General features: G+C 59.4%; 2 protein-coding genes across 3 annotated transcripts; both read left to right on the top strand.

Moving 5' to 3' along the window:
* The first annotated feature begins 119 nt into the window (after positions 1-119).
* Positions 120-5,072, top strand: RPUSD1 (RNA pseudouridine synthase domain containing 1). Of its 2 annotated transcripts, none has more exons than XM_075767434.1 (6): positions 120-217; positions 925-1,116; positions 1,227-1,350; positions 1,487-1,589; positions 1,678-1,779; positions 2,095-5,072. In XM_075767434.1, the coding sequence occupies exons 2-6, from the start codon at positions 935-937 to the stop codon at positions 2,493-2,495; spliced, it is 912 nt and encodes a 303-aa protein (XP_075623549.1). In that variant the 5' UTR covers positions 120-217; positions 925-934; the 3' UTR covers positions 2,496-5,072. The 2 variants fall into 2 exon arrangements, with proteins under 2 accessions (XP_075623549.1, XP_075623548.1); XM_075767433.1 differs by lacking the exon at positions 120-217 and adding an exon at positions 647-781.
* Positions 5,073-7,636: 2,564 nt separating this feature from the next.
* On the top strand, positions 7,637-15,563 carry LOC142604064 (mesothelin-like protein). The gene is made up of 16 exons (XM_075768194.1): positions 7,637-7,676; positions 8,143-8,174; positions 8,673-8,719; positions 9,288-9,408; positions 9,530-9,615; positions 10,060-10,186; positions 10,273-10,463; positions 10,562-10,652; positions 10,743-10,887; positions 11,520-11,704; positions 11,904-12,059; positions 12,252-12,385; positions 12,662-12,795; positions 12,966-13,066; positions 13,300-14,344; positions 15,079-15,563. Exons 1-16 carry the CDS (start codon positions 7,637-7,639, stop codon positions 15,159-15,161), a joined length of 2,718 nt encoding a protein of 905 aa, XP_075624309.1. The 3' UTR covers positions 15,162-15,563.
* Positions 15,564-15,609: the final 46 nt, after the last annotated feature.

Genomic DNA, 15,609 nt, shown 5'->3' with positions numbered 1-15,609 from the left:
CACGACGCGCGGCTGGACGCGGCGGCGGTGGCGCTGATTGGGCGCGACGCGCGGCTGGACGCGGCGGCGGCGGCGCTGATTGGACACGACGCGCGGCTGGACGCGGCGGCGGTGGCGCTGATTGGGCGCGACGCGCGGCAGGGGCCCGGCGCCGCCGGTGGATACAATGTAGCCGCTCTCCGCCCCGCCCGGCCCGGCCCGGGGACGGCGCTGCAGGGTCGGTCCGGGGGATCGGGGGTCGGGGGTCGGGGTGGGGGGGGGGTGGGCGCCGTCCCCTCCGCCGTGCGTGTCACCTACGCCGTGTCCCGGGTCCCTTCCGCCGTGTCGCGTGTCTCGTGTCCCCTGCGGGGCGCCACGGCGTGCGGTCCCGGCCGGAGCCGCCGAGATCGCGACCCGGCCCCGGCTGGCAGCGGGCGGGGCGGGGGGACCGGGGCTGGGGGGGGGGGGGGGGGGGGGGGGAGCAGGGGGGGGGCCGAGCCCCGCCGTCGGGCTGGATCGGCCCGGCACCGTGCGGCTGCGGGGCCTCCACGCGTGACACCGGGACGGGGACGAGGCCTCCACGCGTGACACCGGGGCAGTGGCGGGGCTGTACAGTGTGACATCGGGAGGGCTGCGGGACCTGTACAGCGTGGCACGGGTGTGGCTGTGGCGCTGCTGTCACACCAGCACGGTGACGGCACGGGTACTGCTGTGGGACCTGCACAGCGTGACACCGGTGGGGCTGGGGGACCTGTGCAGCGCGACATCGGTGTCACCCTGGGGCCCGTGCAGCGTGACACTGGTACGGCTGGGCACCCCACCTGCTCCCTGCCTGCTCTCCCTGGGTCCCTTCGCGTCCCCGTGCCTGTCCCTGGGGATGAACAGGCTGCGGCTGGAGCCTCTTCCCGCCCCGCTCACCCCAATTCCCTCTCACGCTCCCCACAGGGCGCCGGCCATGGAGCCGGGCACCATCGACAACCTGTCCATCCTGTACCAGAGCTCCGACTTCATCGTGGTCAACAAGCACTGGGACATCCGCATCGACAGCAAGATGTGGTACGAGACGCTGACCCTGCAGAGCCAGCTCAAGTACCGCTTCCCCGAGCTGGCTGACCCCGACACCTACTACGGCTTCAGGTGAGCGGCCAGGGACCAAACCAGACTCTGCCCTGCCTCCGAGCCGCCCTCGGCCGGGCACACTGCCCGAGTGCCTGGGGTTGCTCCTCCGCCTCCCATCTCCTCCCCAGGTTCTGCCACCAGCTCGACTTCTCCACCAGCGGGGCCCTGTGCGTGGCACTCAACAAAGCGGCGGCGGGAAGCGCCTACAAGTGTTTTAAGGACCGGCTGGTGACCAAAGCCTATCTCGCCCTGGTAAGCCTGCCCCACCAAGTCCTGCTTCTGGATGTATCTTCTGAGCTTGCAGTTTGGTCTCTGCTCCTTGTTGCCATCGCATCGGTGAGGAGCGAGTGCTGCGGCTGGGTTTGCAAACCGGCTTTGTGCCCTGCAGGTCAGGGGCCACGTCAGCCAGAGCCGAATGACGATCCGCTACGCCATAGGGAAGAACACCACCGAGGGCATGACCCACATGATGTGCATCGACGGGACGGAGGGTGAGCGGCTCCCGCTCCCTGCCTGCACTGCCCGGCCCTCCTGGGCTGCGCTGCGGGGAGCTGACCCCCACTACGGATCTTATTGCAGGCTGTGAAAATCCCAAGCCTTGCCAGTCAGAGCTGGTCGTGCTCGAGCACGGGTCCTACAGCGGAGACCCTGTAACCAAAGTTCTGCTGCAGCCGCTGACAGGTGGGAGCTGGGGGCCGGGGCAGCGGGGGCACGGGGGGGCTGCTGAGCCTGGACAGACAGGCAGCAGAGGTGCTGCAGCGCGACCTGTGCTTGCAGCCCTAATCCTTGGTTGGGGCATGGTGGAATAGTGAAAAACAAAGCCTAGAAAGGGCTGAGCGGAGCCAAGAGCTGCACTCAGCTCACAGAGCACTCAGGTTCTTAGACTGGGGGGACAAATGCCATGTAGTGCGTTGTCACCTCACACCACTACGCCCTCAAGGAGGGATTCAGGGATAACCTGTGTCCCTGATTCCTCCGCTCCCGCTGTCCCCCTAGGGCGGACTCACCAGCTCCGGGTTCACTGCAGCGCCATTGGCCACCCCATCGTGGGGGACTTCACCTACAGCCACAAGAAGGACAGCACTCCCTATAGAATGATGCTCCACGCCTATTACCTGCGCATCCCCACTGGCAAGGAGCTCATCGAGGTCTGCGCGCCCGACCCCTTCGTCACCACAATGGACAGCAACTGGGTGCCCCACCACGTCACTCACCGGCTGGATGAGACCATCCAAGAGCTGAAGGACAAGATGATGCAGAAGGGAGAAGAGGAGGAGAGCCAGGAAGCCGTGCTTGGTGGCAGAGAGGAGGAGGCACAGTACAAAGCCAAGAGCCTGGAGATGGAGGAGCAGCGAGCCCGGTGTGAGCAGTGGTTGGCCGAGTGGGCTTTGGAGTGAGCACAAACCACATCTCTGCATTTCCAGCCCAATGCTCCATTTTTGTCCCAGTGGGTCCCCGCGGAGCCCAGCGCTGACTCCACATCGGCACTTTCTGTATGGCGTGGCTTCCCTCACTTCTGGGGCTGGGATTAGACAGATTTTAGCAGCGATTAGGATGGGTTTATTTTTTAACGTACACATCATCCATCTGGCCACTGGATGCCCCTTTCCTAATTCTGAGCCTCAGCAGCAGAGTCAGTGTGTCACATACTAGCTTAGAGTGACCCCCCAAAAGCTTTATGTCCCTGTCCTGGGGCTCAGGCACAGCCGGGGCAGCACGGACGCTGCCTTTGCCATGAGCATGGTGGAGGTACCTGCAAACCCTCAGTGCTAGGATGCTAAAACGCTGCCCAGCAAAGAGAAGGAAAAACATGCTGGGTGCAGCTTCGGTGTCCGTGTCCCCTGTTCCCATTCCCTTCGCTCCAGGCTGCTGCGCTCACTGGTACACGTGCTGTGCGAGAGGTGGGAGATGAGGAGGCTGAAGTGCAGCCTGGGGGCACTGACGGCCCCCCTGGTCCCGGGGCGGCCCCGAGTGTTTTGCTCGCAGGGCTGGGCTGTGCGACGGGTGCAGGGGAGGTCCCTGCCTGCTGCGGAGGACGCGCCGCCTGCCCGTCCCTGTCCCTGCCCTCGCGCTTTCCTTCCTGCCTCAGCCCACATGTGGTTTTTTTTTTTAAAGGTTTGTTAAAGGTGAGTTGATACAAATGGATTTTAAACTTTTTTCAAATTTCTATGAGAAGAATCTAGTCTTTTAGCGGTTCTGAAATACGGGTGGTCTCAGAAATGCGTGTATTTTTAGTACTTCTGTGGTCAGAATAGCCAGCAGCCCAAAGCTTTTTTAATAGATCTTACTGTTCTTTCTAGTAGCGTTGCCTTTTCCTGGCGCCCACTTTTATCCTGGGTGTGGATGTAATCCTGGCTGAGATGGGTCGGAAGACACAAGCCCCTTTCTGCTTTACCCAGACAAGAGGTAATAAGTATCGTGCTTTTGTCCCATCCCGTGACTCCTCGCCGGCAGGTTGCTGCAGGGGTGTCAGCACCGGAGAGTGCAAAAGCAGGTCTTTCGGGTGGGCAGTTCAGGAGGGCTCTGGAGCGGCGAGAGCCACAGGGAAAAGGTTGAAGCCGAAAGAAAGGCTGAGGACTGATGCGAAAAGCAGGAAGGAGCTCGTCTCTCATGCTGGCGCTCAGCTTTGCAAGGTGCCAAGAGGAGTTTCTCTGGAAATGCCCTTGATTTGCCAGTTGCCGCTTTGCTTTCTCCTTCCCACCCCGCTTGTCTTCTGCAGCCCTTAGAGGATGTTTTGCAAATGAAGAGAGCAGGGCAGCTGGTGTGGGCTGGCGAGGGGCAGAGGTGCTGGAGCCCCTTGCATACAGAGCACCGATCCCCGGGGTATTCGGCACCAAGCCACCACCTCAGCTTGTGCCCAGAGTTATCCTCACCCCATTTAAAATGCACCTGACAGTGGTTCCCTGTAATTCATGTTCCTACCCTGAGGGGAAATAAAATGGCACAGCCCTCTCCTCGTGGGTGAACACACCATGTGGGTCACCGAAACCCCGCAGGGTTTTGCATCGCCCGTCCCTCGCGTCCCCGGGCGCTGGTGGGTTCAAGCTCGCCCTGCTGCGGCGCGTGGCTGGGGACGAGGTGACCGCCGCCTTGCTTTCGTGGCTGCCGTCTGCTGCGGGGTGAGGGCATGCACACGGCTCACGGCTCTGCAGGCGCCAGCCCTGGGCACCGAGCGGGGACTTGTGGGCTTATGAACTGGTGGCAGAGGGCTCAGGGGGGTTTTGGAGGAGCAGGAGATCCGTCTCCTTCTTCCCAGGCCCTGTCCCTGCCCAACCCATCTCCCGAGAGTGGCCAGGGAGGGGAGAGGCAGCCACAGGCCGGTCCTGAAGCTGTAAATTAATGCCGTGAACCTGTTTGCCAAAGAATGAACGTGGGTGACGTGCACAGGAGGCCCAGAAAAGTTAGGGTGAGATTTGCAGCATCAGAGGTGGGAGGCAACCTTCCCTTCCTGCGGGCCCCGGCGTGGGAATGGTCCCTGCTGCGTGATGGGGGACGCGTCCTGCAGCCGCACGCCGGGGACGAGGCTGCCCTTGGCCAAGTATGTGGGGACACACCGGTGACCACGCACAAGGGGACGGTGATGGACTGTCAGTGCTGGGGGGCTGGCACCCAGTGCTCACCCCACCATCTGCACTGAGGAGCCCCTGCACCCTGCACCACCCGTCAGCCTTCAAGCACTGCACTTTTACTTGACGTTGCAGGAAGCAGAGAGAAATATTTATTTTCCTTACCCCGCAGAGAGGTGTTTTCCAGGCGCCCTTTCCCAGCTCCCTTCCTGCGCCGTGCGCAGTCCTGCTCCCTTCTTCCTGCCGTCACTGCCACGGGGCCATTTGCTGCGTCGTGTGTGAATCCCCTCGTGCATTCGTACCGGGGGGTCGTGATCGGGTGTGTGTTTCGTGACGTTCTGTACAGCTTGCAATAACTGTTATTTCTTGTTGCACGTTACTGTAGTAAACCATTACCTATACACCCTGCAGCTCACCCTCTGGTCTCTCAATCCACGGCGCGTTGCACAGGACGGGGCGTTGCTGCAGCGTGGCCGGTGCGGTGCCGGGGGCTTCCAGGAATGAGCCCGGACCGGCACAGCAGGACCAGACCAGGGCTCCAACCCGGCCAACCTGTTGTGTGAGCACTGGTGCTCATCCTCACCCTGCTGAAATCCCCCTGGCCGAAACCACCAGGGTTACCTACCCGAAAGTCCTTCTGGATTTAGTAACTGACACAGATGACCAAGGATGCCCGAGGTGGCTGGGGCACATGCCACTGCCCCGGCCCTCCCCCTGCCCATCCCTGTCCGCTGCCCACACTGGCCAACACCAGCTGCTGGGACTGTCCCAAACCAAACAGCAGAGGTGGAAGAAAAACTCCTCATTTTGAAACTCCGCAGCTCTCCCTGGCAGGGAAATGGGGAGCAGCCCTGGGGCTGCCAGTGTTTAGGGGGTGCACAAGGAAAGCTGCCGCCGCATATGATTTATATATCTCTTGCCCATCAATGGTCTTTCGTTGGGTTGGAAGAGCTGGAAAAGTGAGTGAAGAGCCAAAGGAATTATTTACAGTGTTCAGGTTGTGAGATTTTTAAGATCATAAACCTGGCAAGGATGGAGAAGCAGCTGGTTAAGAGGGCGGAGATGCAGTCAGAGCTTCCTTGCGTCGGGCAGCAGCAGTGCCCTCCACCGACCCGCCAAGCCCCAGGGGGAAGGGGCTTCGGCAGATGCTTCCTGGCACATTCGGGTTTGGGGTGGATGCTCCTGTGCCTGCTCCTCCACAGCCCCTGGGGTTGTTTTGGGGCCGGTTTTAAGCTCTGCGGGGACATGGTGGACGTGGTGACCCACAAAGGGGCCCCGATGGGCCCTTGTCCTCCTGCTCCAGCCACCTCTGGCCAGCAAGCCCGGGGCAGGGGCTGTGTCCCACCAGCAGCCTCGTAGCAAACAAGTTTCTGTAATTTTACCACTCCAACAAGAGCTATTTTTACAGTAGATCCTTCCAAAATAGAAACCAGAAACACTCATGGGCGTTGACCAAGCCCTGGTGCTGCAGGACCAGTTGCTCGGTGAGGGACGGGGATGGGGACACCAGCTGGGAGCACCGGGGGATGGCAAGCCCCACTCAGCGCTGTGCCGACAGGTCCAGGGACCCTTTGCAAAGGCTGATGCCCCCAAACCTGGCCAAGCGGGTGGTGCAGCCAGGTGACCAGCCCAGCTGACCACTGCTGACTGCTCTCACTTTTCCCTTTTCCCAGGATAAATGCTCAGATACCATGTTTGCTGCTGCACAGCATCGGGCTCCTCTGGGTTTTCATCAAACAGCCTCAGAAAGGCTTTGCTTCCTTTCCTTTTGGGCTCCCGCTTCATGGCACGTGCTGGATGGCATTTCAGAGCAGGATCAGAAATTCCAGGGAGAAAGATGTAAAAAGGGGAATGGGATTGTCCGTGGCCAAGGCAAAAAGGACAGGAGTGAGGGAAGCACCTCCCAGAGGGGTGCTGAGCCCATCACTGAGGACTCGTCCGTTCTGCACCCTGTCTGTCCTATAAAATATACCCCTGAGTAGCTCAAAGGTTTTTCACTAACTGGGAGGACCTTTGTCTCCATCAAGAGCACAGAAATTACCAAACCAGAGAATTTAACTCATTTGCCCCAAAGTTCAAAGTGACCCTTTACAAAGGGAAAAAAAACCAAAACCACAAACCAAAACCAGAAGAGAAAGCAGCTTTACAAAACACTATTGAGAAACTGCCCTGTCACACCCCGTTTCAGAGCAACATACCCACCCCGCAGCAGATAAGTGCCGAGCTGTCCCCGTCACTGCCCATCCCTGGCCGCCGCAGGTGGGTGAGCACCTTCCCCAGCTGAGCAGCGTCGAATCCTCATCGCGGAGCCAAATCCCCCCTCCCCGGACGGACAGCGACTCGGCAAGGCCACTGGTGGGATTTAGGGAACATAATAAGACTTAGCGGAAAAATTACCCGCGTCTGGTTCAAAGGGCAGTAAGCTAATTGCTCCGGGCAGCGCTAAGCAGCCCGTCGATGGCATTTCTGGAGCGGGGGTTTCTTTTCTGTCAGAGGTTTCTAGCTGAGGGGTATGGAATCAGGGAGGGCAATGCCTGCTGGTGCTCCTCCACTGGGTTGCACTGGGTTTCTCCCAGTCTGTGCTGCTGTGGTCCCGTGTGGAGCCAGGGGATGGAGGGGGACCCTGTCCCTGCAGGGTCCAGGTGGGATCAGAGCTCTGGGTGTCGGAGAGGACAATTTATTGTGGAAGTTCTTTTAATAACCGATAGAGAATGAAATTCTGTTTTCTGTTATATAGGATTTAAAATCTCTCCCTTGGTTGTGGGGGGTTTGTGTGGGCACTCACAGAGCACGGGTGGGCACACTGACCCACTGCACTCCCACAGCTCCAGCCTCAGCGTCGGACAAGGGAATTCGGCTGCGGGACCATTCGCAGCCCAGCCGGCAGCCAGCACCATCCTGGGGTGCAGGACACGGCTCCCCGTGTGTGCTCGCCTGACCTGTACTGAGGACGAAGCCCCCGCACAGGCAGCATGGTGTGGGCAGCCCCGGCCCCAGCAGCCATCGCTCTCTGCCTCCGTGAGTTACGTCTTGTTCCCCTAAAGCCGACCCTGCCCCCGGACCCCCTTCCACTCCCAGGCACTGGGGATGCTCCAGCCCACGGTGCTTTTTATTCCCAACTCACCTGGCTTTGCTCTGCCTCATCCTCCCAGTGGCATCTACGGGTAGTGGTTTTACCCAGCCGCAGCTGGCACCGCACTAGAAATCTGCACAAACAGATTTCCAGGGGCAGATTTATCAATTTTGTCTTCTAAACCCATCCCAAGACACCCCAGGTTGCCCGGGCTGGTGCAGGCTGCACGGTGATACGGGGGCTGCTCTCTGCATAGTGTTCACCAGCATTTACTAAATATTACTAAATTGACAAAGAAAAGGCCCTTCCCACACTGTAAACCTGGCGCTGATTTAGACCAGCCCCCGCCTGCCTGTACGTACAACCCCGTACAACCCCATGTAACCTGCTCCTGCTTCGTTGCAGGTTTCTCCGCAGACCTGGTGAAAGCGGCAGTGGTGAGTCACCGCCGGCTGCTCCTGTGGCTCTGAATACGCCAGGGCTTTGCCGAAACCTCGCAGCTGGTGCTGGGACCGGCAGAGCTGCCAGGGTTCCCCCAGTCCTTGGCTCCAGGGAGGCAAAGCCATCACCTCCCCCCTAGCCCCCTGTGCAGCCCCTGGCCCTGTCCCATCCTGTCCCTCCCTCACCCGCCGCCCAGATCCCAACCCGAGGGCTGGGACCCTAAAGCTGAGGGGCACGCAGCACCCCCAGCTCCAGGGAAGCAGGGGCAGTCCCGCTGTTGAAGGGTCCCCACTCCTGTGAGCGGCTGTGGTGGGTTTTGCCCCTGCACAAGCCCGGGGCAGCCTCGGGGCTGCTGCAGTTCTCAGCTGCCAGCGGTGCCACCGGGCTGGGCACACCGGCCGGGTCAGATCCCATTCCCCATTTGGTCCCCACGTTTAAAACCCCTTTGTCCCCATTCCTCGCTGCGGCTGAGCGTCCCCCATCCTCCTCCCCAGGCTGCCCTGATCGTCGGAGCCGTCCTGTCTGCCACCGAGCAACACGAGTAAGTCCGGCCCCAGCCGGGGTCTCTGACATGTGGGGGTGTCGGGGGGCACGGGTGGCAGGGCAGGCATGGGTGGATGGTGCATTTCTCCCCACAGCCGTGTCACAGCCGCTGTGACAGGTCACTTGGGCTGGGGAGGATTTAGAGCCCTGTGTAGCCAGTTCTGGTGCCAGCACCTGGGCTGGGATTTCAGCTGCATCGGCTTTTGTTGTAGCGCAAACACACCAAGAATTTCCTCCCTTTATGGGGCTGGCACAGATGCAACGGGAGCCTCCCCCGAGCTGAAATCCAGGCTCCGCTAGTTCCTCCTTCACCCAAAGCCCGGGGTATGGCAGGCACCTCTGCCACCGGCCATGGGGATGGGCACCCACACGGCTGCAGGGCAGCCCCTTCGGCACCACCACAGCACCAGGGTTGGGGGACGTTTTCATGACACCCCATGTTATTCCCACTTACCCCGTGGTCAGGGCGAAGGGGGATTTCCCAAGGGAACAAGCAGGTTCGTTGTCCATGGGGTGTTGGGGAGCTGAAGTGGATGGTGAAATGCAACCGTGCCTCCCCACCGCAGCCTCTCGGCCTCGGTCCTGCAAGGTTTCCAGTGCATCCCGGCCAGCGACCTGCCCGCTGCTGACATCCTCGCGTTTGCCCAGGGACTGCAAAATGAAACAGCGGAGCTGAGCAGTGCCCAGGTGGGCAGGGGTGGGGACGCAGACCCCCCAGAGCCCGACGGGGCACGGGGAGCCGGGGGGTGCCGAGGAAAAGGGGCTCTCACCACCTCAGTGTTGTCAAGAAAAGCTTCTCTCTGCCCAGCTGTCCTGCCTGGCCAGGCTGCTTGCTGCCAAGAACCTGACGGCTGATTTCAGCAGGTACCCGCCAGACCTGCTGCTCTTCTTTGAGTGAGTATCCAGGGCAGCACACAGCTGTGGTTTTGGTGCTGAATCACGCCATCCAGCCCTTGCCAGCATGGCCCTGGCACACCCCAGGGCACACGGGAGATCTGGGTGGGAGAAGAGGATTAGGAAAATAACCTGCGTCTGCGGGCACCTTCAGAGCCACACAGGGCATTTCCAGCCCTGCAGCCCCCCCCCTGGTTCTCTTCTCACCCCACCCCTCTCTGAGATGGGGTAGCCCCCATCCCATGCCCAAAACCTCCTGCCCAGGGTGAGAGGAGACCCCCCTGCAGCCCCATCAACTCAGCAGCTCATTGCTCAGAAGAGAGCGACCATTTAAAATGACTCTCCCCATGCCCCCCCAAAAAGCAATGTTAAAAATCTCCTGCCCAGACACGAGGAGCCCTTCGCCCCGTTCCTCCCCGCCACGCTGACTCTTGCTCCCCGCAGCTTGACCAAGGTGCCCCGTGGGACCTGCGAAGCGTTTTACACCCGGGCTTCCCGCGGGAACCTGGACCTGCTGCCCAGAGGCTCAGCCCGGCGGACGGGGCTGCTGCGTGGGGCACTGACCTGCCTGGTGAGTGGGGGCTGAGCCAGGGTGCAGCCAGGGTCCCCCACACCCCTCACCAGGCGTTTGTACGAGAGCTGGGTTGTCTCTCCCAGGGGGTGAGGAGCAGCCACCTGCGCCCTGAGCAGCTCGGCAGCCTCGGGGCGCTGGTGTGCGACATGGAGGCTGAGACCATCACAGCCTCAGACCCTGGCATCCTGGAGAACCTGAAGCTCTGCCCAGCACTGACGGGGGCCCAGCAGGATGCCCTCAATGCTGTGGTCCTCAGCGGGGGCACAGCGTATGGGTAAGGAGCCTCCTCCTGCTCTTATGGGGCGGGCGATGAGCAGGTGGGATGGTGTACCTGCGAGGATGCTGAGCTAGTCCTTCTCCTGATGGCCACAGGGATCCTTTGAGCTGGGATTTACAGACTCTGCAAAATTTGGGGCCACTCCTGCTGGCTTTGAACCAGACCACGCTGAGCCTGGTGGCCAAGGTAAGCCCCCTCCTCGAGAGCTCGGGGTGAGCTGCCCATCAGCCAGGCCAGCCCTGAGGCTGCGGGACCCAGCACCCTCTGCCCCGGCAGGCAGTGCGGGAGGCTTTCGGCAGGAGCATCGCGGCCGCGTACAGCAGCCAGGGACGTTCCCAGCGGGAGAAGTCCTTGACCCTCCTCAGGGCCTTCGTGGCAGCATCAGCTTCGTCTCATCCCAGGCTGAAGCGGAGCGCAGACCGTGAGCATTTCCCTTCACTGTGGCCAGTCCAGAGTTCAGAACTTTTGGGAAAAAAATTCCCCTGGGCTGGTCAGCATCTGGGTCCCTCCTGGGAGGAGGACGGGACCAGGCAGAAAGCTGTGGGATTCCCATAAAGTACCTGGGGAGATGGGGGAAATGTCCTTACAGCACGCTGGGTGTTTGCTCTTACCTGGGAACAGGAATGTGGCAGCAGCAGCCAGGAAGGAGCCGGGAGGGGGGCAGAGAAAACTCCATGGCAGGGGCAGAGCCAGGGGAAGATGCTGCAAGACCAGATGCTCGTGTGGGTGATGTGGGAAAGGGTTCACCTCACCAGGGCATTTTTAGTTGCCTTTAACAGGACAAAGCACACATGGTCTGCAGAAACATCACCAGGTTCTTCAGGAATAACTTTAAGGAATAAAAGCGAATAAGGCACCTTCATGGGTTGGGGATCCAGGGAACGGGAGGATGATTCACAGTCCCGCCTGGCAGGACGGCTTGAGCCACGTTATTGTGATTCCCTGTTCATTCACCGGGGCTCTTTTGCGGGGCTCTGGGGCCCCGTGGCAGGACCAGGACCAGGTGGGAAGGAAGGAAAAGCCATCGGCCTGACGCACCCTCTCTGCCTGCAGGCTGCCTGTCCGCACCCATCACGGCCAGCACCATCTCCGACCCCCTCTTACTCATCAGCTACGACACCAGTGAGCAGTTTGACCTGTGCCTAAGCAATGAAGTTTTAAAAGCAAACCTGGAGGCTCTGCTGGAACAGCCGCTCACCGTGGACTACCTCCGGGTCATGAAAAAAAAGCTGGAGCAGGTGATGGGTGACACAGGGCAGGAGCCCCCGTGCAGTCCCTTGTTAGTGTAGGCACGCTCCGGGACGGGCAAGACCCACTGCGGGAAAAGTCACTGCTGGCCATGGGGATGAAGGTGCCTGAGTGGGTCCTTTGTGCCCATTTCTGCCTTCTTTTTCCTTCCCTGACCCCCTTTTCCACCCTGCTGGCCTGGTCCTGCAGATTTACCCATCAGGGATCCCAGAGGAGCAGCTGAAGCTGTTCAGGTCGCTGTCCCGCCAGTACACGGCAGAGGAGATCAGCCTGTGGCCGGTGACGTCCAGCGACACGCTCTCGGCCCTGCTCAACCCCTTGGATGGCAAGTGGGAGGCTCCCCAGGTAAACCCACGGCAGGGCAGCAGCGGGGATGGGTGCTGGAGAACCCAAACGGGCACTGCTCAGTGCCCGAGCCCAGCTCGGGGTGAAGGCATTGCCCGAGGGCAGCACGGCGGTTTTGTCACCCTCGCGTGTTTCTACCGGGAGCATCTTCCCTCCCTGCCTGCGTGCAACCACGTGAACTGTGCTTCCCAGGTCCAGCAGCTGCTCAGCAGGTACCTGGCCCTGGGGGGCACCTTGACAGGGCCCTTGCTTCAGAAAATCGGTGGAAGACACCTGTGTAATCTGCAGGAGGAGCAGATCAAGCAAATACCTCCAGAAGCGATCAGGTAAACCACTTTTTAGGGATCTGCTTTTCAGTCCCGCAAGGCCCCTGGGACCGCGGGGGAAGCGGGTGGTGGGATGGCAGACTCCCACCTCTGTTTCGGCTCTGCCCACTCGCAGGCAGCATGGCAGGATGGCTACATCCCGCTCCCAGCTCCTGCCCGAGCCACTGGCACCACGAATGAAGACAGACCACTCATCTGCCCTGGCCAACAAAAGGGCTTTAGCTGCAGTTTGGGGTGGTGTCCCCAGCTCTAAGCTGTGACCTTCCCTCTCCCCAGGACTGCGGGACAATTAAACATTTCTTCTTGCTCTCAAACCAAGAAGGACCAGCTCTACAAAAAAGCCCAGGAGGCCTTTGCTGGCCAGCCTGGCATCACCAGAGACTATTACTGCCGGATTTGGCCATACCTGGGTAGGTGTTTCAGCCTTCGCCCTCCTTCCCACGGCGTCTGAGGTTGGGTATCTCTTCCTGGGCCAGGGGGATTTAGACACACTAGAGGCACATTTAGTAGTCTCCAAAACCTCTCTGAAAGCGTCGGAAGCGTTTGCACATCTCTAGGCGCCCCATACGCTTTCTTTAAGGTGGAGCTCCAGCAGAGGACCTGAAAGACTTGGCTGAAGCTGGCATTGCCATAGACATGGACATGGACACCTTTCTTGCCCTAAATCCCAATGAACTGCAGGTACGGCCTCGATACGCTGCTGCTCGTTTCCCCGCTGAAGGGCAGGGCTAGTCGAGGGCCAAGCAGTGAGGTTCGAGGCTGGAGCCCCCTGATATCAGCAATTCTCTGATTTTTTTACCTTTTTAAATTTTCTTTTGGAAGCTATTGCTTGCTCTGCAGTCCCATTAGAAGAGCACTTTGTGGCAATACCAGGTGTGAGGATGAACAAAGATGATGTTCTATGTATATTGCAGAAACTCAGCGTCACGGATGTGAAAAACTTGCTTGGGGAAAACCTCCCTTACCTGAAGGACGCTGAAAATGAGACCTCGGTGATGTGCTGGGTGAAGAGACAATCCCAGCGGGAACTGGACTGTGTCCTGGCAATCGGCCTGCAAGGGGGGATGGAGGAACCTGGCCCCACGGGGACAGCCACCCCTCCTCACCCCACCGCCTCGGCCAGTGCTGCCCCCACAGCCACCATGCCCGCACCCAGCCCCGTCCCCGCTGTTCTCACCCCTATTGCCATCAGCAGCCCCGCTACCACTAATTCCACTACCGGCCCCCCCAAGGCCCCCACCCCCAGCACCATCAGCCTGTCCCCCCCCAACAGCACTCCCCCACGCGCTTACACCGCTGCCCCCAGTGCTGCGGTGAGTTCCACTGCCGCCTCCACCACCCGACCTGCTCCGACCACCGGCTCCATCGTCCCATGCTCCATCCACCAGTCTGCCCCCTCAAATAAGGCCACCCCCCCCATTGTCACCCTCCTCACCACCACCCTTGCTGCTGTCAACACCAACGCCACCACTCCCAGCTCCGTCCCACCCCCTGCTCTCACACGTGAGGCCACTACCAGCACTAGAGCCGTTACTAACCCGGCTGTTACCACCCACAACACCAGCACCCCGCTGGTGTCCATGAACCCCCCAGCACCTGGGGGAAGTGCCCATCCCGCTCCTGCCACCCATAACACCATCACTCCAAGCACCCAGACTGCTCCCAACACCCTTGTCCCTAACTCTACCTCTGCATCCACTGCCACCACAGCCACAGAAATGAACCTCCCTCCCCACAAGCCCACCCCGATTCCCAACTCCACCGTCTCCACCCAAAATAGTGCTGTCTCCTCAACGGCCAAGACTACAACATTGGCTTGCAAGACCGGTGCCCCTCCAGCATTTCTTGGCCCCTCTTCCACCACCACCAGCAGTGAGACCACTAAAAAGACACCCGCAGGTGTGCCAGAGCCACCGAGACCAACACCTGGTGGATACATCAACCTGCAACCTGAAGCTGGTAAGGTCTGAATGTTCAGAATTGGGAAAGGCTTAGGAGCTGACAGCGAGGCAGATGTCTTCACGAACCAGCAGTAGCTGATCCACCTTTTTCCTGGCCAGTCAGGAAACTGGTGTGATGCTGCCCGCAAGAAGCCCCAGGTAGTCACCGACTAGACAGGCAGGGGTGACTCTACTGGGCGTTACAGCCCCTGGATCTGCAGCATACTGCCTTCAGAGCCTGCGCGCTCTCAAGCCCAGCAAGGTGCACCATAAGATGTCTCATCATCTTCTGAGCACGCAGCACAGCTTAACTGCTCTGCAGAAAGCTGGAGGAACTCCATCAATGCCAATGCACGATTTTTCACAAGGCAAGGGTATGGCCTTTGTATTTTAGTTGCGCGTAGTGTTTCTGATTAGGCATCACTGTAAAAGCCCTAAAATCTGAAGTCCTCTATCCTGACAGAGCCACATCCGTAGCTTTATGACTCAGATAGATTTACTCCTGCTTTACGCTGGTGAAAGTAAGGAAGGACTCAGCCCTGCTGACTATTCACGGCCAGGTGACATTTATAACAAGGTGCGGGTCAGTGCCTGACGGTGCAGCTACGGGCAGTGTCACAAAGGCAGAAGAGTGTTGTCCTGACACATGCGATCCTCTGCGTACCCAAATCCCAAAGCAACCCTGCTGCCCTGACAGCTCATACGTGCTGCTTATCTGGACAATTCAATTCTTTCTCATCTGTCTCCACCTAGGATCAGGATCCAGACTCTCCTCCTGCCTGGTGCACATACTGATGACAGCCGTGGGAAGCTCACTGCTACGAGGGCTTCTCTGACACCGCCGCCTCCAGCACCCTACTCACCAGATCCCTCCTTTAATTTTCACCGTCCTGCAAAATAAGGGTGCTGGCAAATTCCCTACTGAAAAGCAGAAACCCAGGAAAGGAACAGAGTTTGTCCATTTGATACCAGCACAGAATTTATTTTTGAGGCTGGACAGTAAAAGGAGGACAGATATTTTTCCAGCCCAAAGAAGCCCGATGGGTACTAACCAGCTAGTTGCTCTATATAATACAATCATCAGCAATATTAACTAGTTTGGCAATGCATTATTGCTGACAGCAGACCCAGTTCTGCCAGATTTACTCACACTGAGTGGTTCGTCTGTTGAAACAGTGGGACAACTCAGGGATTTGAGTTACTGGCCATTGCAAGAGAAGCAGAATATGGCCCACCAACACAGTCTGAAAGCTGAGAGTCCACTAAATTGCATTTAACTTGTTT

This window comes from Balearica regulorum, chromosome 15, assembly GCF_011004875.1.
Source record: "Balearica regulorum gibbericeps isolate bBalReg1 chromosome 15, bBalReg1.pri, whole genome shotgun sequence".
NCBI lineage: Eukaryota > Metazoa > Chordata > Aves > Gruiformes > Gruidae > Balearica > Balearica regulorum.
The sequence above is the reverse complement of the archived record's forward strand: the minus strand, read 5'-3'. Positions and strand labels throughout refer to the sequence as shown.